The sequence below is a fragment of the Lepisosteus oculatus genome, chromosome 11, assembly GCF_040954835.1.
Source record: "Lepisosteus oculatus isolate fLepOcu1 chromosome 11, fLepOcu1.hap2, whole genome shotgun sequence".
Lineage (NCBI taxonomy): Eukaryota > Metazoa > Chordata > Actinopteri > Semionotiformes > Lepisosteidae > Lepisosteus > Lepisosteus oculatus.
The window spans coordinates 15886553-15905216 of NC_090706.1; the positions used below are offsets into that span (position 1 = coordinate 15886553).

General features: G+C 42.6%; 1 protein-coding gene across 10 annotated transcripts in view; it reads left to right on the forward strand.

Moving 5' to 3' along the window:
- Nucleotides 1–18664, forward strand: part of pde4a (phosphodiesterase 4A, cAMP-specific) — a 208580-nt gene that overhangs the window by 139687 nt on the left and 50229 nt on the right. For all 10 annotated transcript variants that reach the window (XR_011191108.1, XR_011191110.1, XR_011191109.1 and 7 more), the window contains 4 exons: nucleotides 12259–12444; nucleotides 13679–13715; nucleotides 14525–14595; nucleotides 16331–16380. Coding sequence is in view for 1 of the 10 variants with exons in the window: in XM_015349077.2 (XP_015204563.1) it covers nucleotides 12259–12444; nucleotides 13679–13715; nucleotides 14525–14595; nucleotides 16331–16380 (344 nt within the window). In the remaining 9 variants the exon portion in view is untranslated. The remainder of the gene's footprint in view (nucleotides 1–12258; nucleotides 12445–13678; nucleotides 13716–14524; nucleotides 14596–16330; nucleotides 16381–18664) is intronic.

The window sequence follows — 18664 nt, forward strand, 5'->3', positions numbered from 1 at the left end:
TGTCTGTGTTTCCGAAGCCGACACCCTTGCAGTAAGCCAAGAAACGGTGAGAGCGAGGGAGGACCTCTGTCTTCATGCCTTAACAGCTGTCGTGCCTCTAGGCCTAGCCCCGTGTGCCCTCGCAAGCAGAAGCCTTGCTCTAGCCTTCCGCGTGTGTGCTGCACATTGCTTAGGAAGTCTGCAAAAGAAAAAACAACACGCTGAAGGTCTTTCAGCCCATCTCTTGGAGCCAGCGCTTGTTTTCGTTTGACAAAGAAAGGAAGTGAGTGAAGAGTAGAAACCGCAGAGCAGAAAAGGCATGGTGTGTCTTGGCTCATGTCGCCGAGCATGGGAAAGTACTGAGAAGCACCAGCACAAGGCACCCGTGCGAGTGGCAGAAGGTAGAGAGGTGGAGGACTGTGACCCAGAGCTGCAAAACCAGGCTGGACTTCTGGTCTGAAGCAGCCTGCTTCTCGGGCCGTGGCAGGGTTCAGGTTCCCCACCTGGGAATTACAGGCTCCGGAACCGGCAGTCCTGGAGTTCCAAGGAAGCACCGCGCTGAAGAACGTGCTGAAACCTGGCAGGAGCTCATGGAGCGAGAAGGGGGTGTGTGGTTCTACAGTACAAGAGGTTCCTTCTCATTTCCTCAGTTCTTAAGACTGAGGCCTGCATGTTGCAGCCCCATCTCTAAGAGTTCATTTCAAGAGGAGTGCACACTTCATTGACAAGAATTTGTTCAACTTTTTTTTATATGACTTGCGCAATAAGTATTTTAAATCTAGAAGCAAGCTCTTTGTGGTCATAAATACACTGGAATGGTTTTCAAGATATGACTGTCTTTCCTGCTGTTCTTGCTATAATAACATTTTTATGTAGTGGCTTTGATGGAAAGAAACTAAGAAAATGAATGTAAAAATGTAGTCATAAAAATAACTCCTATCTAAGCATGAGAAAAAAATGAGCACTACAACTAAATGGTGGGAAAGTCTGTTTTTACAAATGTCTTGAGTTTGTTTTTAAAAACAGATGCAGACTTGAGTCTGTGACAAATGTGCTGTAAGATCTTTGAAACTTTTTGAGAGAGACGTTATTTTTTACAGACTGTCGTTTCCATAGACTTTCTGACATAAGGAACTGATATGGCCAAATTAAAGCTGATCATACAGGAACCATTTTTATTTGTATATATACTGTATATAATGTGTGCATGTTTCTTAAGTGTATTTATATATGCACATACTGTATACACTAACATTTTTTAATAGGTACATCTTTGCATGGAAAGGCTGTTTATTACCGGCAACTATGATGCACCAGGCACTGCTAGATTTTCTAATATTGAACAATCTCCCTATTTGAGCTTGAAATGGGATTTATTTTTGTAGAGCACTCAAATCCTAAATCCAAAGCCTGTTTGATTGGGGACTTTTATTTTATATTGTGCTCTTCGTGGTTCATCATCTCGTGACTTCCCCATTCAGATTTTGTCATGAAAACTGCAAGTTTGGACCAAGTTTGGTTATTTGTTTTTTGTGTCGACCTCATGTTCCTCCTAAACGTCTTGGCAAGGTGTTTTTTGCTGAACCAATGACTTGGAGATATAATAAGGGGGGTTTAAAAATGACAGAGACGCAAGAGTGGCTCTGAAGTCTAGATCCCAAGACGATAGAAGCAAGTTAGAGTGTTTGCTGAGTTCTTAACCAACTGCTCTGATCTGAGCTAAATGAGTGAATTGCCTTTCTGTCCATGTGTAAAATAGCCCATTGCTGAGCCCGTCTGGGGCAGGTTATGACCCAGAACAGAATCCGCCCTGAACTGGCCAACCGAAGATTCAGGTTCGTGGAACTAACATCCATTGCTCCTATGTCTTGCATTGCAAAGTCAGTTCCCATTTTCTTTTGTAATTTTTAGCTCCCTGCTAGATAGACGTCATCAGCCGTGGTTTTTTGATGACCTTGCCCCTTGATGACCTGAGATCTGGAACTTCTGACTGCGCCCTAGTAAGCTCTATAGATCCTGGCTCTTTGAGTCCTAGCCTATGCTTTAATTGTTACACTGATCCTGTTAATTGTCCATTCAACGCTTAAGTATGGAACTAATCTGTATGGTGGAATGTCTGGGGAATGGCTATACAGTATTGTGGGTAGCGAGGCAGAAGGTAATTTAGTGTCTTCCCTCCACATAACCTTGGCTTTTTTATGGTGGCGTCTCTTGATCTTTGTTGATTTGGCTCAGTTGTCTTGGAGGAGTTCCTTGCTCTCAGTGAAAGCCCTTCCATGTGATAGCATGTTTTTTCATGCACAAAAACTTCATCGGCAGAGGAGCTGTGCTGTACCAAACAAGGTGTGACTGCCTAGTCTAGTCCCTGCTGCATGTGTAGGCATTTTTAATAATTGAAGACTGCATTCAAATTTGCAATTGGTAATGCTTTGACAGAAGAGTTGGGATCTGGGATGTGCCATTTGGTTTTGAAATGGCAGTTCTGGGATGAGATCCTCCTTGACAATGCTTTTTTAGCCTTAAAATGTTTATTTTTAAGTGTTATGCAATTTCCTGCAGATGAGAATTAAGTCCTGGTCCTGTGCTGTGTTTCTTTGGATCCCCATAGCACTTAGGTATGCACACAGGTGAAGTCAGAGTATGTCATTAATAAAGGATCACAACAGGGGACTGGTGATGTGGTCATACTGCAGTGCACTCTGGGAGTGATGTCACTTCTCAGAACAACCTACGCCCTCTCCCTTTGGTCACTTGGGTGCCAGTATGACATCGCTGTGGTTAGCAACACCTTTAACTTTGTGTGTGCTGTCCAGAAGAAGCCCAGTGCTGAGTTAATGTCTAGTGCAGAAAACAAAGCAAACTTTTATATACAAGTTTTATTCGGAAGTTCCCCCCTTCTTAGTGCTTGTTTTCAAACTTTTTGTCTTTTCAGAACCCAGTAATGTAAGCTATTGTTGTCCTTGTCTACATGCAGTAAAGTGGTTTAAAATTAAAATTAAAATTTTAGGAAATTAGTTTCAAACTAAACCGTTCCTTAAACTAACCTAAACCGAATTTAAATAGTTTTGTCTTCTCTGTGCAAATGCATAGTGAAGCTGGGAGTGTGAGTGAAGTTCTGAAGGTTTTTATCTTGGTTCTGTAAGAGAACTGTCCTGTTTTTGAAAGATTGACAAATTCAGTTAAGATAGTTTTTGGTTCTCCAGTCTAACTGAATGCTGTTCAAGGTGATTTGCTCCAGTGCAGCCCTTTAACCCACGTTTGCTTACTCCCGATGAGCCTGTAGCCCATTTTGCTCAGACCATGTTCTCCTTGCACCCTTAATATCTTATTGTTATTTTCAGGAAACAAACAGCTCTTTTATCTCCGCAGCAGAATGAGGTTTGAAATTAACCCTGCAAAGTTTTTTTATGCTGCGTTATCTGAACCGGTATGTGAGAGGACACTGAATTAACGAGGACCAGTGAAGTGTTTCAGGCAGGGAGCCGGCTGGTGTGCGCGATCGCAGAGCACTTGGGGTCTGAGGCCCATCCCCCAACTCCCCTGCCAGGCAGTGACATCTTTAATAACGTCAGCGCCGCTTGCCACACATTGCACCACCCAGCTGTCTCTCTCTTGCGCACACACACTGTCCTGGATTTCTGATTTTCTTCTTATAATTGTTTTCCAAGCACCACTCCTTTATCCCACAGCCCACTCACTTGTTTCATCCCAATTCTGAAAGAGCTGGAAAAGACCAGGAACAGTTTTCCAGAGGAAGGTGGGAGGAGCTTAATTGTCATTGCAGTAGGAAAGCTGTAAAAGGTGGAGGCATAGCTGGCACAATGGGTAAGGTACAGAGCTGTTATATGAGGGGGACTAGCTATCCAGTTGTTTATGTACAGGGCTGTTATTTTAGGAGGACAGCTATGTCCAGTGATTAAGATAATTAAGATACTTTGATGTTAATTAGAAGGTTGTTGGTTCCAGTGTATCGAGCTCTGCCTTTGACTTAAATATGTCACTCTGAAGAAGTCAATGAGCCCTCTTATGCTCTGTCCTTAGGATGAAACGTAGAAAAGCAGGGGTCAGTGAATGTGGCAGCAATTGTGGTGGCAGCATACCTTATAAAACAGTCTGGTTCAATCTAAATCACTATAACTTGACATTATTGTAGTCTCTCATATGTACATTGGTTTTTCCAGTCTGGTTCATTTTTCTTCCATTTTTGTTAAGAGTTTGCCTTTGCAGCGTCACAGTATTAGAGGGGCATTGAGTGGGGCTGTTCACCCTCAGTCTCTCTGAGCACAGGGAAGTCCTTGTGCCCGATGGAAACTGCTATGATCTAGCGCAGCGGAAGGTCTAGATGTAGTCCTACAGAGCCATGGGGTCTTAAGTTAAAAAGCTGAGCTTTTAAATCACTCAATATGAGCAATGTCTTTGCTTATCTGAATTCTGTAACTGTGAGTTTGAAGTGAAATGGCAGTGGCCAGCTGATTGTTTGTTGGCTTGACTAGCAGGGCAGATTGCAGTGAAATCTATGGCAGCCGTGTGTCCTGGTAGCAGTGGTTTACTGCAGGCTGCAGTTGCCCCCTCCCCACATAACCTCACAGCCCTGCAGGGCCAGCCCTGGAGTTGCTTGGAGTTTGCCTCCCTGAGTGCCTCCGAGTTATTAAACAGCAGAACTGTTTCTACTAGACTCTTAATTAAGCCTTTATACACTAGATGTTGCATTCATTCTTTTTTTTAAACCATGTAATGATAAATAAAATGAATATTATGAATAATGTGCATACAAGTGTGAATGAACACAGTGTGATTCCCAGGATCATATCTGTGTCGATGCAAGTATTGATTGCTGTCGTTGCTATGCCTCACAGCGGAGAAACCTCAGTGTTTCAACAGCATGTTGTCCTGGATCTTGTTTAATTGCATAGAAATGTCACAGTAACATGCAGGATTTTGTTTATGGTTTCTGAAAGTCTTTGTTTTGTTATTTGTTTTGCTGACCGAGCATTTGTGTTTTCTCCTCTCAACTGTGTGTCTGGGCATCCGCACACTGCCAAATGCAAACCTCGCTTTGTTACACATGCAGCCCCTGGTCACTCTGCGCCTTCGACCGAAGAAGCAGTTTCACCCATGTGGAAAATCTGACAAAACAAGCAAGTTGGTTAATGATGGCAAAGGAAAGCCGACGGTGAGAACTGTAGAAAACCTGGGTCTCAAAATTTCGTTTTGTTGTGCAGTTTCATGCTGTTATTTCTTCTGTGCAGACCACTTCACTTTAAGTGAAACATCCACCCTGGAAATGAAACTGGCTCATCAGCGAATTGCCCTCCCCTTTCTAGATGCAGATGAGAACATAAGAAAGGCCAGATAGCCTCCTATCTAGCCCATATTATTGATGAGTCCAATATCCAGAGTATCATCTTCCATAACCTGGATGAGCAGCTTGTTCCAGACTCAAACCGCCATTAGTGTAAAGAAGTGCTTGAACATCATGTGTGCGTGCATGCCTGTTCCTGCCTTTTGCTTCAGATTTTAAATTATTAAGAAAGCTTGGACATATCATGTAACGGCAAACATGCACTCCTAAGATTCTGTCAGTATTTTCCTCTCTTTAACTGATGCAATGATTTGCCCACTCCTGTATGCCTCATGCCTGCTATGGCAAGCAGGTTAAAATTGGCAACCAGCCTGGGAGTCACAGTTTTGTTTTGGTGCAGCCTCGAGCTCTCTTGGGGTGTGTGGGGAAGTGTTGTTGGGAAGAGCAGTAGGGAGGTTCTGTACTTTATTTCTTAATCGTCTGCTGTGGGTGGTTGTCTGTTGGCTTGCAAATCCAGATGAATGGTGTATGTGTGTGGAGGGTTGACAGGTAGGGACAGGTAACGGGCATGGAGAATTGCATGTAGCTCAAGACTCCAATGAAAGAGCAGACAAGCCAGATGCTGGAGAGAGCACTTCAGCTGTAGCTTCAGCCAGGAAGCTGTGGTTTGAGATGCTGCAGGAAGGTCAAACCGTCTGAGCGAGAGGTAGAAGATGGCTCTGGGGAGGAAGTGATGTCACCTACACTGACTCTCAAGGGAAACCAGTCAGTTTTCTTCACCTCGTCTTTTGTTTCTCGAGATGAATGAGCGATACCTTCAAGCTGCCAGCGGAGATCCCTATGTGTGGTTGCAAACAAAGGCATTGGCACCCTGTAGCTGAAATATGCTAAACCACTCTTGTACTACAGTGGCGAAAAAAGCTTGTGAGCCCGAACATGATTATGAGAATTACAAGTTTTTAAAGTGGTAATCTAGTTGAATTAAAACCAATTATGTCTTAAATAAACCATATTAACAGTGCGGGGGGTAATTATGACCAAGTAGTTAAATGATTGTTTAACAAGTAGACAGCTGAAAATAAATGAGTTTTGATACCCCTGTCCTGTATAGTGGTCAGAAATTTGAGTTTGGTCTATACCATACAGGTAGAGTACACATATCATATATGTAATTTTCTTGACACTGTAGATGCAAGGAATGCACCTTTTCAGGCTGTGCTTGTTTGTTGGCTAGCTTTTGTTGAATTCGCCCAGACTGGACAAGTGCCAGGAGGGGAGTATAGCCCACGCCTGCATGGACTCTGCAGTGGGCAGTATTGTTCCTTCCACTAATGCTCGTGCTCTGAGAGGCGGTCAGTGCTGCTGAACTGGCCATGCCTTGTAAATGACCGCTGTTGAACCAGATGTGGTCAGTCAACCTGCGAATGTGCCATGCTCAGGCCTCTCCAGTGTTCGTGGTCTCCAGCAGAGATGACTGATCCCAGTTGGGTCTGTGCCATTTGTTTTACATTTCTTAGGAAGGAATCACTTGCACATGTTGGAAGGCAAGGGGAATTCTTTGCAAAGGCGTCATTCAGCATGACTCACATGTAACTCAGTGGGAAGAGAGCTGACCAAGCTGCTGGAGCAGCTGGTGTCATACAGCCCTGTATTTTGAGCATTTCAAGGATGGTTCATTTTGTAATAGCTTTGTTAATTCTCATTATTGCTGTAAGAATTTTTCCTTGGAATTTCATCCAGTGAGTGCTGAAACAAGCCAAATCGTGTCTGTGTAAGGTTTTCCAGTGCAGTGCAGCAGCTCAGTGATCTGTAGCTTGGGAAATGTCTGGGCAAGGAGTGAGGAGCAGTATTGAGTCAGGCCACATGACCTGCAGCAGCAATGGCTCAGATTCCCACAGTCCCGCAGGCTGCAGTTGTATTGGATCAGGGCAGAAGCTGTCCACTAAGTTTTCATCCAAGAGGTCCCTCGTGGTTGTTCAGGGGTCCCCTAAAAAGAAGGGGAAGTTTTTAAATAAAATGTTGGGTACAGCAGTGTGTTAACACAGTGGATCTATTCTGGCAGTCCTTAACGATGGATCTGTTGACCTGCTCTTCTGCTCTATTTTTACACTACTTGTATTATCTGTTACAACTACAGATTTGTGTGATGGTGTGTTCAAATCTGGGATGTGTTCATTGAGAAGGTTTTCTTGAAGAGGGATCCTGCAGCAAAAATTGGAAACACCTGAAGCAGTTTCATATGAACTCTTATTCTCCCCAGTACACAAAGTGCCACAGGTTCACTGCTGTTTTTATTGCACATTCGGAAACTAAGCTGATAAGAGGTGAGAGAACTGGCTTTTTAGTGAAGTGTCCAGCCCTACCACACAGAGGTCTGCAAGTATTGGCCTGCAGAGTGTCAGAAAACATTATATACAGCACATAGTAGTATTCTACTAAAACAAAACATTGAGCATAAATTTTAGGCACCTGCTGCTACTGCATGTTGTCAAAGTCAATCGTTGTGCTCAGTAAGGGGTTTCCCATCCTTGGATGGTGCAAGCAAGGCATATGTGGCTAAGAAACAATGTTTTTGTAGGCGCTCTTCAGATTACATAATATTCGACTTTACACAAACTACCCTAATTTAAGTAAATCATTCTAGTTTGAATGAATGAACTTTTTGCAGATGTGTACTGTATAAATAACTGGAAAATGCAACCCTGTAGTGCTTCCTTAAATAACTTCTGTTATTTTTTTCACAAGGTTTTATTTCTGCATATGCTAATTAAGTCATGAATGATATTTGTCGTTCTATTGCTGAATACAGTGCAGTCATTACTACAAATTGTGATCTACGTAATGCATAGGATAGGAACCTCCTGCCGTTGAAGTAAAAAATCATAAACATGCAAGCAGTGAAATCCGACTTGTGTAAAGGTTTATGGATTCTAACTCAATGAAAAAGGGAAATTATCTGTATTGATATTGAACATCTGGAAAACTAAAAGTGAGCTCTGATCATGCACAGCATTAATCTGTATTGTCACCTTAAACTAAGCAGGAGGCTGGTGTTCTCATTGTTGGCGCCCAGGGGATGAATGTGGCATTTTCATTTAATTGTGTCATTGAGCATTAATAGATAAGGTTGTACCAGCTCCCGTTGTTACAGATGGTTTGAATTGGTAGCAATTGAGGTGATTAGCACCTTAAAAATGAGCTGTACTGCTATTCTGGTCCACATCCGAACATATGAAAGATTACGTCTGAATATGAGGAAGCCATTCAGATTTCTTGTTTCGATTAATTGTTGCACAGACGTTAGTGGTTTCCTGATATTCTCATTGTTAGAGCCTTAAATCGATCTTGAGAGTACAAGAACAGTGATTATGTGAACCACAGTGAGCAGGTTCAGGAGGGCCAGCAGCAATGTTTTGAGTGTATCGAGAATGTTTTGAATTCCGATTGCATTTCTGCTACAGAGAGCTGTTTCTGTGTTCCTGACCCCGAGTCCCAATGTAGACTCTTTGCATGACCCCGATTCTGTATCTGCATCTCCTTCTTGTCCCAGATTCCATTTTTGTGGGTTCAAAAGTTCGACCCCTCTCCCCGCCCTCCAGTTGACACCCAGACTTCCAGCCCTCATCTGCCTCATCCGCACAGAGCAAGAGTCCGTGCTGGCCAAAGTCAGGGACGGCAAAGGAGAAGAGGGGGTATCGAATAACCACTTTTCAGTCGGGTAAAATCCATTTACCTCTTCAGGACGCGCTTGCAGGCTCAGGTTACCTGGCTCTGCTCTGCTCCTGTCAGTCTAATTTGCTTTCTGAGCTGCTAAGAGCAAGGCCTGGATTTTTTTCTTTATTCTTGATGTTTTATTAAGTGCCTGATGGTGCTTTCATTGTAATAGAAAACCCCAGGATCAAAGTTACAGACACCATGAAATACAAGAACAGGAAGTGTAGAGTAGCAACCAAAACTGTAGGCTATGAACTTTAGCTCACTGGGTTCCAGTCTCCTCTGTGGACTGTACTGTACTAAGTTTATCTGCCGTTTGTAACAAGTACATTGGAATTTTTATTCATGCCTCTTCTCTCAGTGAACAGATTGTGAAAACCAATTGATAAATAAAAACGGTTAGAGAGTTGTGTGAAAAAACTGACTCAGTATACAATACGATACGGCATACAGTGTAGAAAACACTTTACATTTTACAACATGTGATAGTAAACAATAATGTGCAGTATGCGTATGCAGTGTAAAAATGACAACATTCAGTAGTTGATGGTAATGCAGAGTAGTCAGTCAGTGTTAATTTTTCTTAGCTTTTGAGGTACAGTACAAATGATCAGCGTCCTGTTTGGAGACTAACATACTTTGCTTAACGCTACCAAAACTGAGATATGGTCCAGCCTCTTGAGACGTATATTTTTTTGTGCATGTCATTACTGCAGCCAGTTTGTTCCTTCCTCTGATCTCTGTGATGGACTACTGAACTGAAACCTTATTTTCATATCTTGGGTTTAGAAAGAATCAGCATTGATGACCACATTTCAAACCACAATAAAAGTAAAATGTACCCAGTAAAACTTGTAAAACTGCCAATTAACACCACAAAATAAGATTAAATTTCCAGGTATGCTCAGCACCATGTTCGAAACATCCGGTGATGTGTTGCGGCCCTATCGCATTGTAATCAAGCAGGTTTGTGAATACTGTACATTACCTTTAATTCAATAGAAATGTTGCTTTCCATTTTGAGACGGGTTTGCTGACAAATACTACTTACTTGTTAACTCCACATGCAGATGAAGTTGGAACATTTCTGCTATGAAATGTCTGCTGCACAACATTTATTTGCTCATACATCACATTACAATAGTTATTACAGAGATTAGTGAGCAGGAAGGGCTGCATCTCATCGCAATTCGTGGGAACTCAAATGCAAGTTTGTGACAACGTGGTACCATTCAGTACTTTCACAAAGTACACAGTGTTGTGCTTAATTCAAACTTTGTAATTTTTTTCTACAACATCAATAAATGTATTTTGTTACTGCAATTTAATAATCAGTCAGAGAAATTGGGATTGCAGTTCCCCCTTAAGCTTAATTAACATAAGCATTCTACAAATGCCTAGGGTAGAGCCCACAACAGCCAAAAAGGACATGTCTCCAGAACTGTCTCACCTAAAGCACAAGGTCAGTTGTATTAAGAAGGACTTACTCCAGAGAGTACAGGGGCAGAACCAGGGCCCGGTTCTACAGAAGAAGAGGCGGTGCAGGCTGTGGAGTGAGGCAGCGAGGGAGCATGAATGGAGGGCGAGGAGAGAAAGGAGTACAGTAATATGGAAGGTAAAGATAGAGGACGGCAAAATAAATTGAGAGAGTGGCAAATATACAGGTAGAGAACTCGATGCCTGCTTCTCCCATGGCTGAATCACTCCATGGTTATCAGTCCACGCCCACCCATTTCATAGAGCACTCTGGGGTGGGGCTTTATGAGTAAAGACTGATGTTAATGTTGGCACGAGGGGCGCATTACTAATCCCACGTTTGTGTTGTGTGTTAGGGGTGTGGCCATTGACTATTAGTGCTCTCCATTTAAAAAAGATGTGCTTTTGCCGGTTCTATGTGCTATTGCTAGTTGAGGGTGAAAATAATTTGCTCTTCATTGCATAGTGGTCTAAACTAAAGATGAGTATGTCTCTTATACTGTGTTCCCAGTGAAATTACATGCATTTGAATGTCTTGGCATTAGGTCAAGGGAATCTGATGAAAACATTATGAAATATAGCTTTTTTAAGCATGAGCAATCACAGGGTCTGGAGAGACGCAGTTATCACTCCACAAGAAGGGTTACAAACTGGAGGAGCCCATTTGACCCATTAAGCCTGTTTGGTCATTTGTAGCTAATTAATACAAGGATCTCATTCAGACATTTCTTGAAAAAAGCCAGGGTACCAACGTCTCAACAACATGGCTTGGTAGCTTGTGTCATATTTCCACAGCACCTTTAAGTATAGAAATGCCTAACCTAACCGCAGACTGACTGAAACAGGTCAGATTACCAGCTTAATCAAAACACATCAACAGGCATTGTGGGTCTAGTTTAGGTGCTGTACAATAACAAAGAAATGGGACAGAAATCATGAGCTTCAAAAAGTAGCAATGATCGCTTAACTAAACTGCTGGGTCTTGAGAAGGATGTGTGCAACAAACATATGGTTATCTCACATAAGGTGCAGCTGTTGGCACCTCTTTCCATGACTGGGGAAGTTTAAAAGGATAAGCATGCTGTTCCCAGAGAGCCTCCCATACTCCCTGAAAAACACAGATGCAGCTTGCGATGTCAATGTGTGGGATCTCCGGAATGGAGAGGTGCATCATGGTTGCCTCTTTTTAAACAGGTCATCCTGAAGATCTGCATGATGCTTTTTTTCTTAAGGCACATTCTTTAACCATCCTCAACTGCCATCTCTCCTCCCTGAACTCCACGTAGTTCCCAAAATGTACCCCTCCCCTGTCCTCCCTAGCACAAGCGCTCTATCACTGGGTTTTTGTGATATTGCAAGAGCTTCATTCCAGTCCAGTAATGTCTACAAACTGATGTGTCCCGCCATAGTTGTTGTGACTTTGTCATGTCACAAGTGATTCAACCCCAGTCCGTCACTGTGTCTTTGTGATGTCACAAGTGCTACAGTCCAGTAATGGGTGCAAGATGGTGTGTCCCACCACAATCGCTGTGTCTTTGTCATGTCACAAGTGATTCAACCCCAGTCCGTCACTGTGTCTTTGTGATGTCACAAGTGCTTCAGTCCAGTAATGACTACAGAATGATGTGTCAGTTGTCACACCTGAAGAAGGCTGTAAAACTGAAACATTGTGTCTCTTTTCTTTTCCTTTCAGAATGGAATAAACATCTACCTGTTCCTTCTCTGTCTCTGTGCAGGCTCAGTATGGTGAATGACCTCTGTCCACCTATGTCTCCCTCTCTGTGCAGTTTCGATGTGGAGAATGGCCCATCGCCCGGCCGGAGCCCCCTGGACTCGCAGGCGAGCCCAGGGCTGGTGCTGCACCCCTCCTTCCCCCAGAGCCAGCGGCGCGAGTCCTTCTTGTACCGCTCTGACTCCGACTATGACATGTCGCCCAAGACTATGTCCCGCAACTCCTCCATCACCAGCGAGGCGTGAGTACTGCTGCTCTTCACTCGCTGCACTGCCATGGCCTGAAGAGTGACAGCGCTGTCACATTGTAGATGGTGTTGACAGAGCATTACAGGTAGCTTTGATAGCGTGTTATCAACAATATAGATAAAGCATTGTAGATAACGCAGACTGCACATTGTAGATACATTTTGGCCCATAGCCCTAAGAATCACCACCTGATTAACAGCAATCACCCAAACACTAGTACATATCTCTTGGAGATCTTGTCCTGTCCAGGAAATGTATATTCCCTTAATCACAGTTGAGTGAGAAAGTGTCAGCCAGTTCTTATGAAAAATCATTATACTATACTGTACATTTAGTTGTAACTACATCGTTGATTGGAAGTTAACATCAGTTCATGTCCATGCAATCGTAGCCACTCCTGCACCTGTGAACCAGTGAAGCCCTGATCTGGGCTGCTTATCAAACAGTCTTTGTCCTAACCTTATCCCTTTGGCCAGCATGGTGGATGCAGTGCAGGACTTACTGGGGACTGGCTGGGATATCTTGATGTGTCTTGTTATCTTATGTCTCTTAATTAGTTTATGATTGTGGTGCCCAGCCCTGTTTCTGGAAAATCACAATCTATCAGGTTTTACGGGCCACCTTAAATCATGAGCTTCTTGGTTCATAATTCTTCTGGTTTTAATCACTTGATCAAAATTAATCAATGATGAATTGTGCTGTTCAGTAGCTTAAAGATCATTTGAAAAGCAAATTCCAAAACCTTGTAGCTATCAAGGTGTAACACAGTGTGTTAACTACTTAACTTTCTGAATTTCTTGAAACTCACAAAGATAGTGATTTTATTAGTAGATAGAGCAAACCACATCTAAAATTGTGTAATTTTCATGTAATCAGATACAGCATATCTCTATCTTAGTGCATGGGGCCAAACAGACTACAGAAAGAGTTCTTATCCCAACCACAGATCTGAGCACAGCTCACAGTCTGTTCTGTATGGGTTGAACAGAGCAGCTTTCTCCAGTGTGACAGGAGTATCACAGGTCAATGCCAGGTCTGTTTTCAGGGTGTTTTTCCTAAACTCCGAAACAGAGGTCAGTCATGTGAACTGGGTGCAGTCCTGCTCTACACACCTGTAACACTGGGGGGACTGCAACCACATGCAATTCCTGCCATTTTTATTAATAGAAGAAAATCTCCTCTTATCCCTGGGCTAATCTTATTTTCTCTCTGTCTTTCTGTGCCCAGGCATGCTGAAGATCTCATTGTGACCCCTTTCGCTCAGGTGCGTCTCCGCCTTTTCACACAAGGTGGCACAAATAAGGAAAAGTGTTTTGGTAACCTCCAGCTATGCCTTGATGTCTACTGTGCCAGACCTGTTTAAATAATGATATCCTATATGAAGACTGTATAGTCTGGTGTATAGTAGTAAAAGCAGAGTAATGCGTGGCCCGGCAGAGTAAAACCATGACAAATGCACAGAGATTTGGTTAAGCATGATAGAAAGTGCAGGAAGCTGAAGTTAGAGCTGAGAAGTCCATGGCTAATCTGTAGAAGCACAGGGCAGATTTCCCGCAGGAAACCGTCACTGGGGTAACCGGAGCTTTTGACTGTTATCCTGACGATGGTTCTTCATAAAACAAGCATAGCATGAGCTTGTTTTTAAACGTGTGCATTTTTAAGTTTTCAGGTTTGTCACATGCAAATACATTAAGAGTTTTGATTTTTTTATTCGCTCGATTCATGGGGAAAACCCTTTCGGTTTGTGCCACTGCAGGGTTTGAATTAAACCACTAACTGTGCCCTTACAATTGCCTGGTTAATTATTATTTGTGAGCATAAAAATTGTTACAAATGAGAACAAACATTAAGCTTACTTGGTTGCTAATAGAGCCAATATCACTTGCAGCCATTTCTTGAAAGAAGGCAAGATATTGGTTTCCTTCACTTAGCATATTCACTTAACTAAGATACTTGATTGATAAGTGTTCAGAGTCTTTATAACAAAAACATCTCTGTAGGAAGCTCTTTGGGTAGATTGTCTTCTCTCATTAAAACCGTTCTCACTTTCCTTCTCTCCTCATTGTGTTCTAGGTGCTGGCAAGCCTCCGGTCTGTCAGAAGTAACTTCTCCATCCTCGCCAATGTCACGACCCCAACAAACAAGTCAGTAATCCCCCCTCTTAATCCCCACACTTTAATCAACACCTCATACGGTACAGAGGATGTAAACAGAAAAACATATTCTGAAAATGGCATCTGGTTTTCATCCAGAAATGAAAAAAAGGACTAACAAGTTTAAACTTTGTATTCTAGAAGATTGAGTGGACTGGGTGTCTTAATAAGAAAAATATCTGGACATTGCACACTCATTTTTTGTATTGTGTTTTTTCAAGATACTCTTATTTTAAATCCATTAGTAATTTGCAGGGCTTGGCCTGTTATAGTATGAATGAAGGCAGATCACAAATTTAAAAGTGTAGCAGTGTGGCATGAAATCCACCAGGTGGAGACAGAGGACATTGTGAGACAGAGGCTTCTCCTCTTGTGTTCACTCCCTGCAGCAGAGGACAGCAGTGCGCTAGAAAAGGGTCTTAATCTGGGTCATGGTCTTGGAGTACTGTTGTGCGTCTTTACCATTATTCCAACTGATCGTAATCTCTGAAGCGCATTGAACTCTGACTGAATTTCATTTCACATGTTATCCTTTGTTCAACCTCAATCAGTGCCTTGTGACACTAATCACTAACCTGACAGTCGTACTGAAGTGTTACAGATACTGTACAGTATGTGTTACAATCTCCAATTGAGTGGAGCTAAGAAGTACAGTATGTTGAGTATAGTAATCACAATAGAGATGTACAGGGGATATCAAAAGTCTGAGCACCCTTAGACTTTTGGTGTAGACATTTGTGTAGACATTTGATATCCATTGTATGCATTGGACTATAATCAGAACTTATATTATCATTTTTAACTGGTAATAAAAACGCTTCCTTTGCTCATGTGCCATTGAATAGGTTTTGCTAAATGGGGGATCTAGTGAAGACCCGATGGCTGCTGATTTCCTTTACAGAGAGATAGGTCATTGTGAAATAAACGTTGAACATGGGGAAGCTGAGTGTGAGTAACTGACACCCGTTTGTATGGTTGGGAGTGTACGATACAGTCACGGACATCATGAATTAATAGCCTATCAAGAGTCGTTTGGACAGAGTAAGGCGAGCTGAGGAGAGAGAGGAGGGAACTGTGTTTGCTATATTTCTTCTGAACGTCACCACCTGTGGCACAGCTTTTGGATCATTTCTCTGAGTGAAACTGGAAGACAGGTTGAGAGGGTTATTGTATGTGTGGACTAGATAAGGACAGTACTTCTCAACCTGATCTATCCCTTAACACGCTAACACAAATAGAAGGAATGTGCGGCACAGGGCCCATCTGCCCCCCACACATACACGTCACACGTCACATTATTATTAATATCAGTTCCTGTATATTAAAATCAACAGTTAGCTCAGTGTTTAAGCTGTGCTGGCCTCGAAGTGCACAGTTGCCTTGTGCTGGCAGGAAGTGAGGACAGTGAAACATGGAAATTTGCTCTGTCGCTCTCAGGCGTTCTCTGTGTTTTATATCCAGCATGCTTGAAAAACATAACTTGCACCACACGTCATTCCCACACAAACAGGTCTCTGTCTCCTGTATACTGTACGTATGTGCAACTTGGCACTCCACAAAAATAATATATGAATCTTTAATAATATATTCCTTTTATTTTTCTTGTATGTGATTTTTACCAAATTTCTGTGGCACAAGCACTAGTGTTTGTGTTTGGCAAACCGGTTGAAAAACATGGGTCTAAGGGGAGTTTCTCTCTCTGATGCCATTCTTAATCTGTCCACAGGAGGTCGCCAGTGGGCAGCCAACCTACAGTCCCCAAGGCCACCCTTTCAGGTAAAGATGCTGTGGTAAAAATCGCCTCATTTATGTCCCCAGTAACATTTGGGTTTTGAATATCCTGGGGAGGTGCATTAAGTTAAATTCCACCCTTAGGTCCTAGACATGGAAAGTTGTTTTTTATTTTACTTTGCTTTTAAACTTGTGTCGGTTGCATTCAAAACTCACTTCTTTGTCTTGGTTTCATTTATAACCGTGGATACTTCTCTGTCTCTATCTAAAGCAGTCCTCAATTGGTAGCTCAGTTAACTTTGATCTGATTTGATTCGATTCTCAGAGAGAACCCCAATCCAGCTTTTTTGGACCGGGGTTTTGGAAATCATTGACGTGCGAAGCAGGAAAGTTTTTCTTCTCGAGCATCAGCTACAACTGGACAAAACATGAATATTAAGGCTTGGGTGGGGGTTCTGTGTCAAACAGTTTTATATGTCCCATTTGTTGGCTGTTCGGCCTGGGATGTCACTACAGACAGGGTGTTTTCACTCACCCTCTTCCTCCTCTCTTCCTGTTTTCCATCCCAGCAGCCCGAAAGAGCAGGTATCTCTGACAGAGGGCCAGGCAGAGGGGCTTCCCCCCAGAGCAATGGGAAAGAAAAACAGCAAGGCTGACAATCGCCGCCTTGTAAACATACAGTATATTCTCGTTTTCAGCGCCCAGAGCGAACACTGAGGCAGGGCACCATACCAGCCTCGAGCCGCGCCACCTCTGCCCCCAGCTGGCACAGCTGGCGGTTCAGAAAGGTCAGCGCAGGGGCTGGAGGACAGGATCGGCTTGTTTTCCTTTGCGATCGCGAGACTCGTCTTTACCAATTACTGATTTTACCGGCTCTGATTTGCAGAACCTCACTCAGAACTCGGTTGCTCAAGCAGCAGTGCTGCCTTTAAAACATGCTAGGCTTTGAGAAATTACCCTGGTTCACCAACGTTTCAGATTTATCCATCCTTAAAGAGGAACTGCAACCCTATTTTTATATATTGGAGTTAGAAAGAATCGGCATTAATGAATGCCTTTCAAACCACAATGAAAAAATGTACACAGTTACACAGTGCCATATTCTGCGAATCAGAATGAACAATACGTCCGGTGACATAACGCGGCATTATTACATGGTAAATAAGCAGGCTTGTGAAACGTCCAATAGACATTCTGCTCTCGGCTTTGAGAAGGTTTTGCCAGCTCGAATACTACTTGTTATCTTTGCACACAGATCAAATTGGAATATTTCACCACAAGCAACTAAGTGCGTGTTGTGCAGCAGACATCGCATTACGTTAAGTCATTATAGTAACTAGTGAGCAGGAAGGGCTGCTTCACATTGCAATTTGCGCACACTGTAGCTCTCGCCCGTGACATGGCAACCACACAGCGTTTTCACAAAGTTCTGGATTTTGTCCTTAACTCAAAATGTTGTTAAATTCTGCCATATTAATATATATAATTAATAAGTGATATTAATATAATCGAAATTGAGACAGCAGTTCCCCTTTAATAGCACAGCTGTTGTTAATTAGCAACGGTGCTTTGATGGCACAGCTGGAACATCCTGTAAGAGTCAAGGAACATAAGAAAGATTACAAATAAGAGGAGGTATCTACTGTAGCCATCTAGCTCGTTCGATCATTAGTAGTTCATTGATCAGAGGATCTCATCCAGCTTTTTCTTGAGAGAAATGATCACATTGGCTTCAGCAACATGACTGTGCTGCTTGTTCCATTTTCCCACCACCCAGAATTGCTCCCTTGTCTGGTTGTGAATACGCTGACCTGTACTTCCCACTTGTGTCCTATGGTTCGTGATTCAGTGTTGATTCTTGTGATGTTGTCAATGCTTTAGAGCACTGGTTCTTAACCTGGGGTACAGGTACCACCTGGGGACGCAAGATGCTCTTTCTGGGGGTGCAACACATGGCAGATTTATTTTAGGAGGTAAATCATCGAAAAAACAAATTAAGCGCAGGCATGTAAGTCTAACTACTTTCTTTAATTAAACTTAGGTATTTTAAGTTAAACTTAAAAAATGATGGGTGGTTTTTTAAATGTATTCTTAATTTTACTGTGAAATTAAAATATATAATTCTGCTTTTCTCTTCTACAATTATATATTTTTGATAAGCGGTGCAGGATCAGATTTTGAGAACCAAAGGGGTATAGGCTGCAGTCAAGACTAAGAGCCACTGCTATAGAGGATTTTGAATATTTGGATCAGCTTATCCAGGGGCAGTTGCGTTTCTGTCCTTTGGGTGTCCAAGGCTTTAGGTCTGTTGGGCATATAATCAGCAACA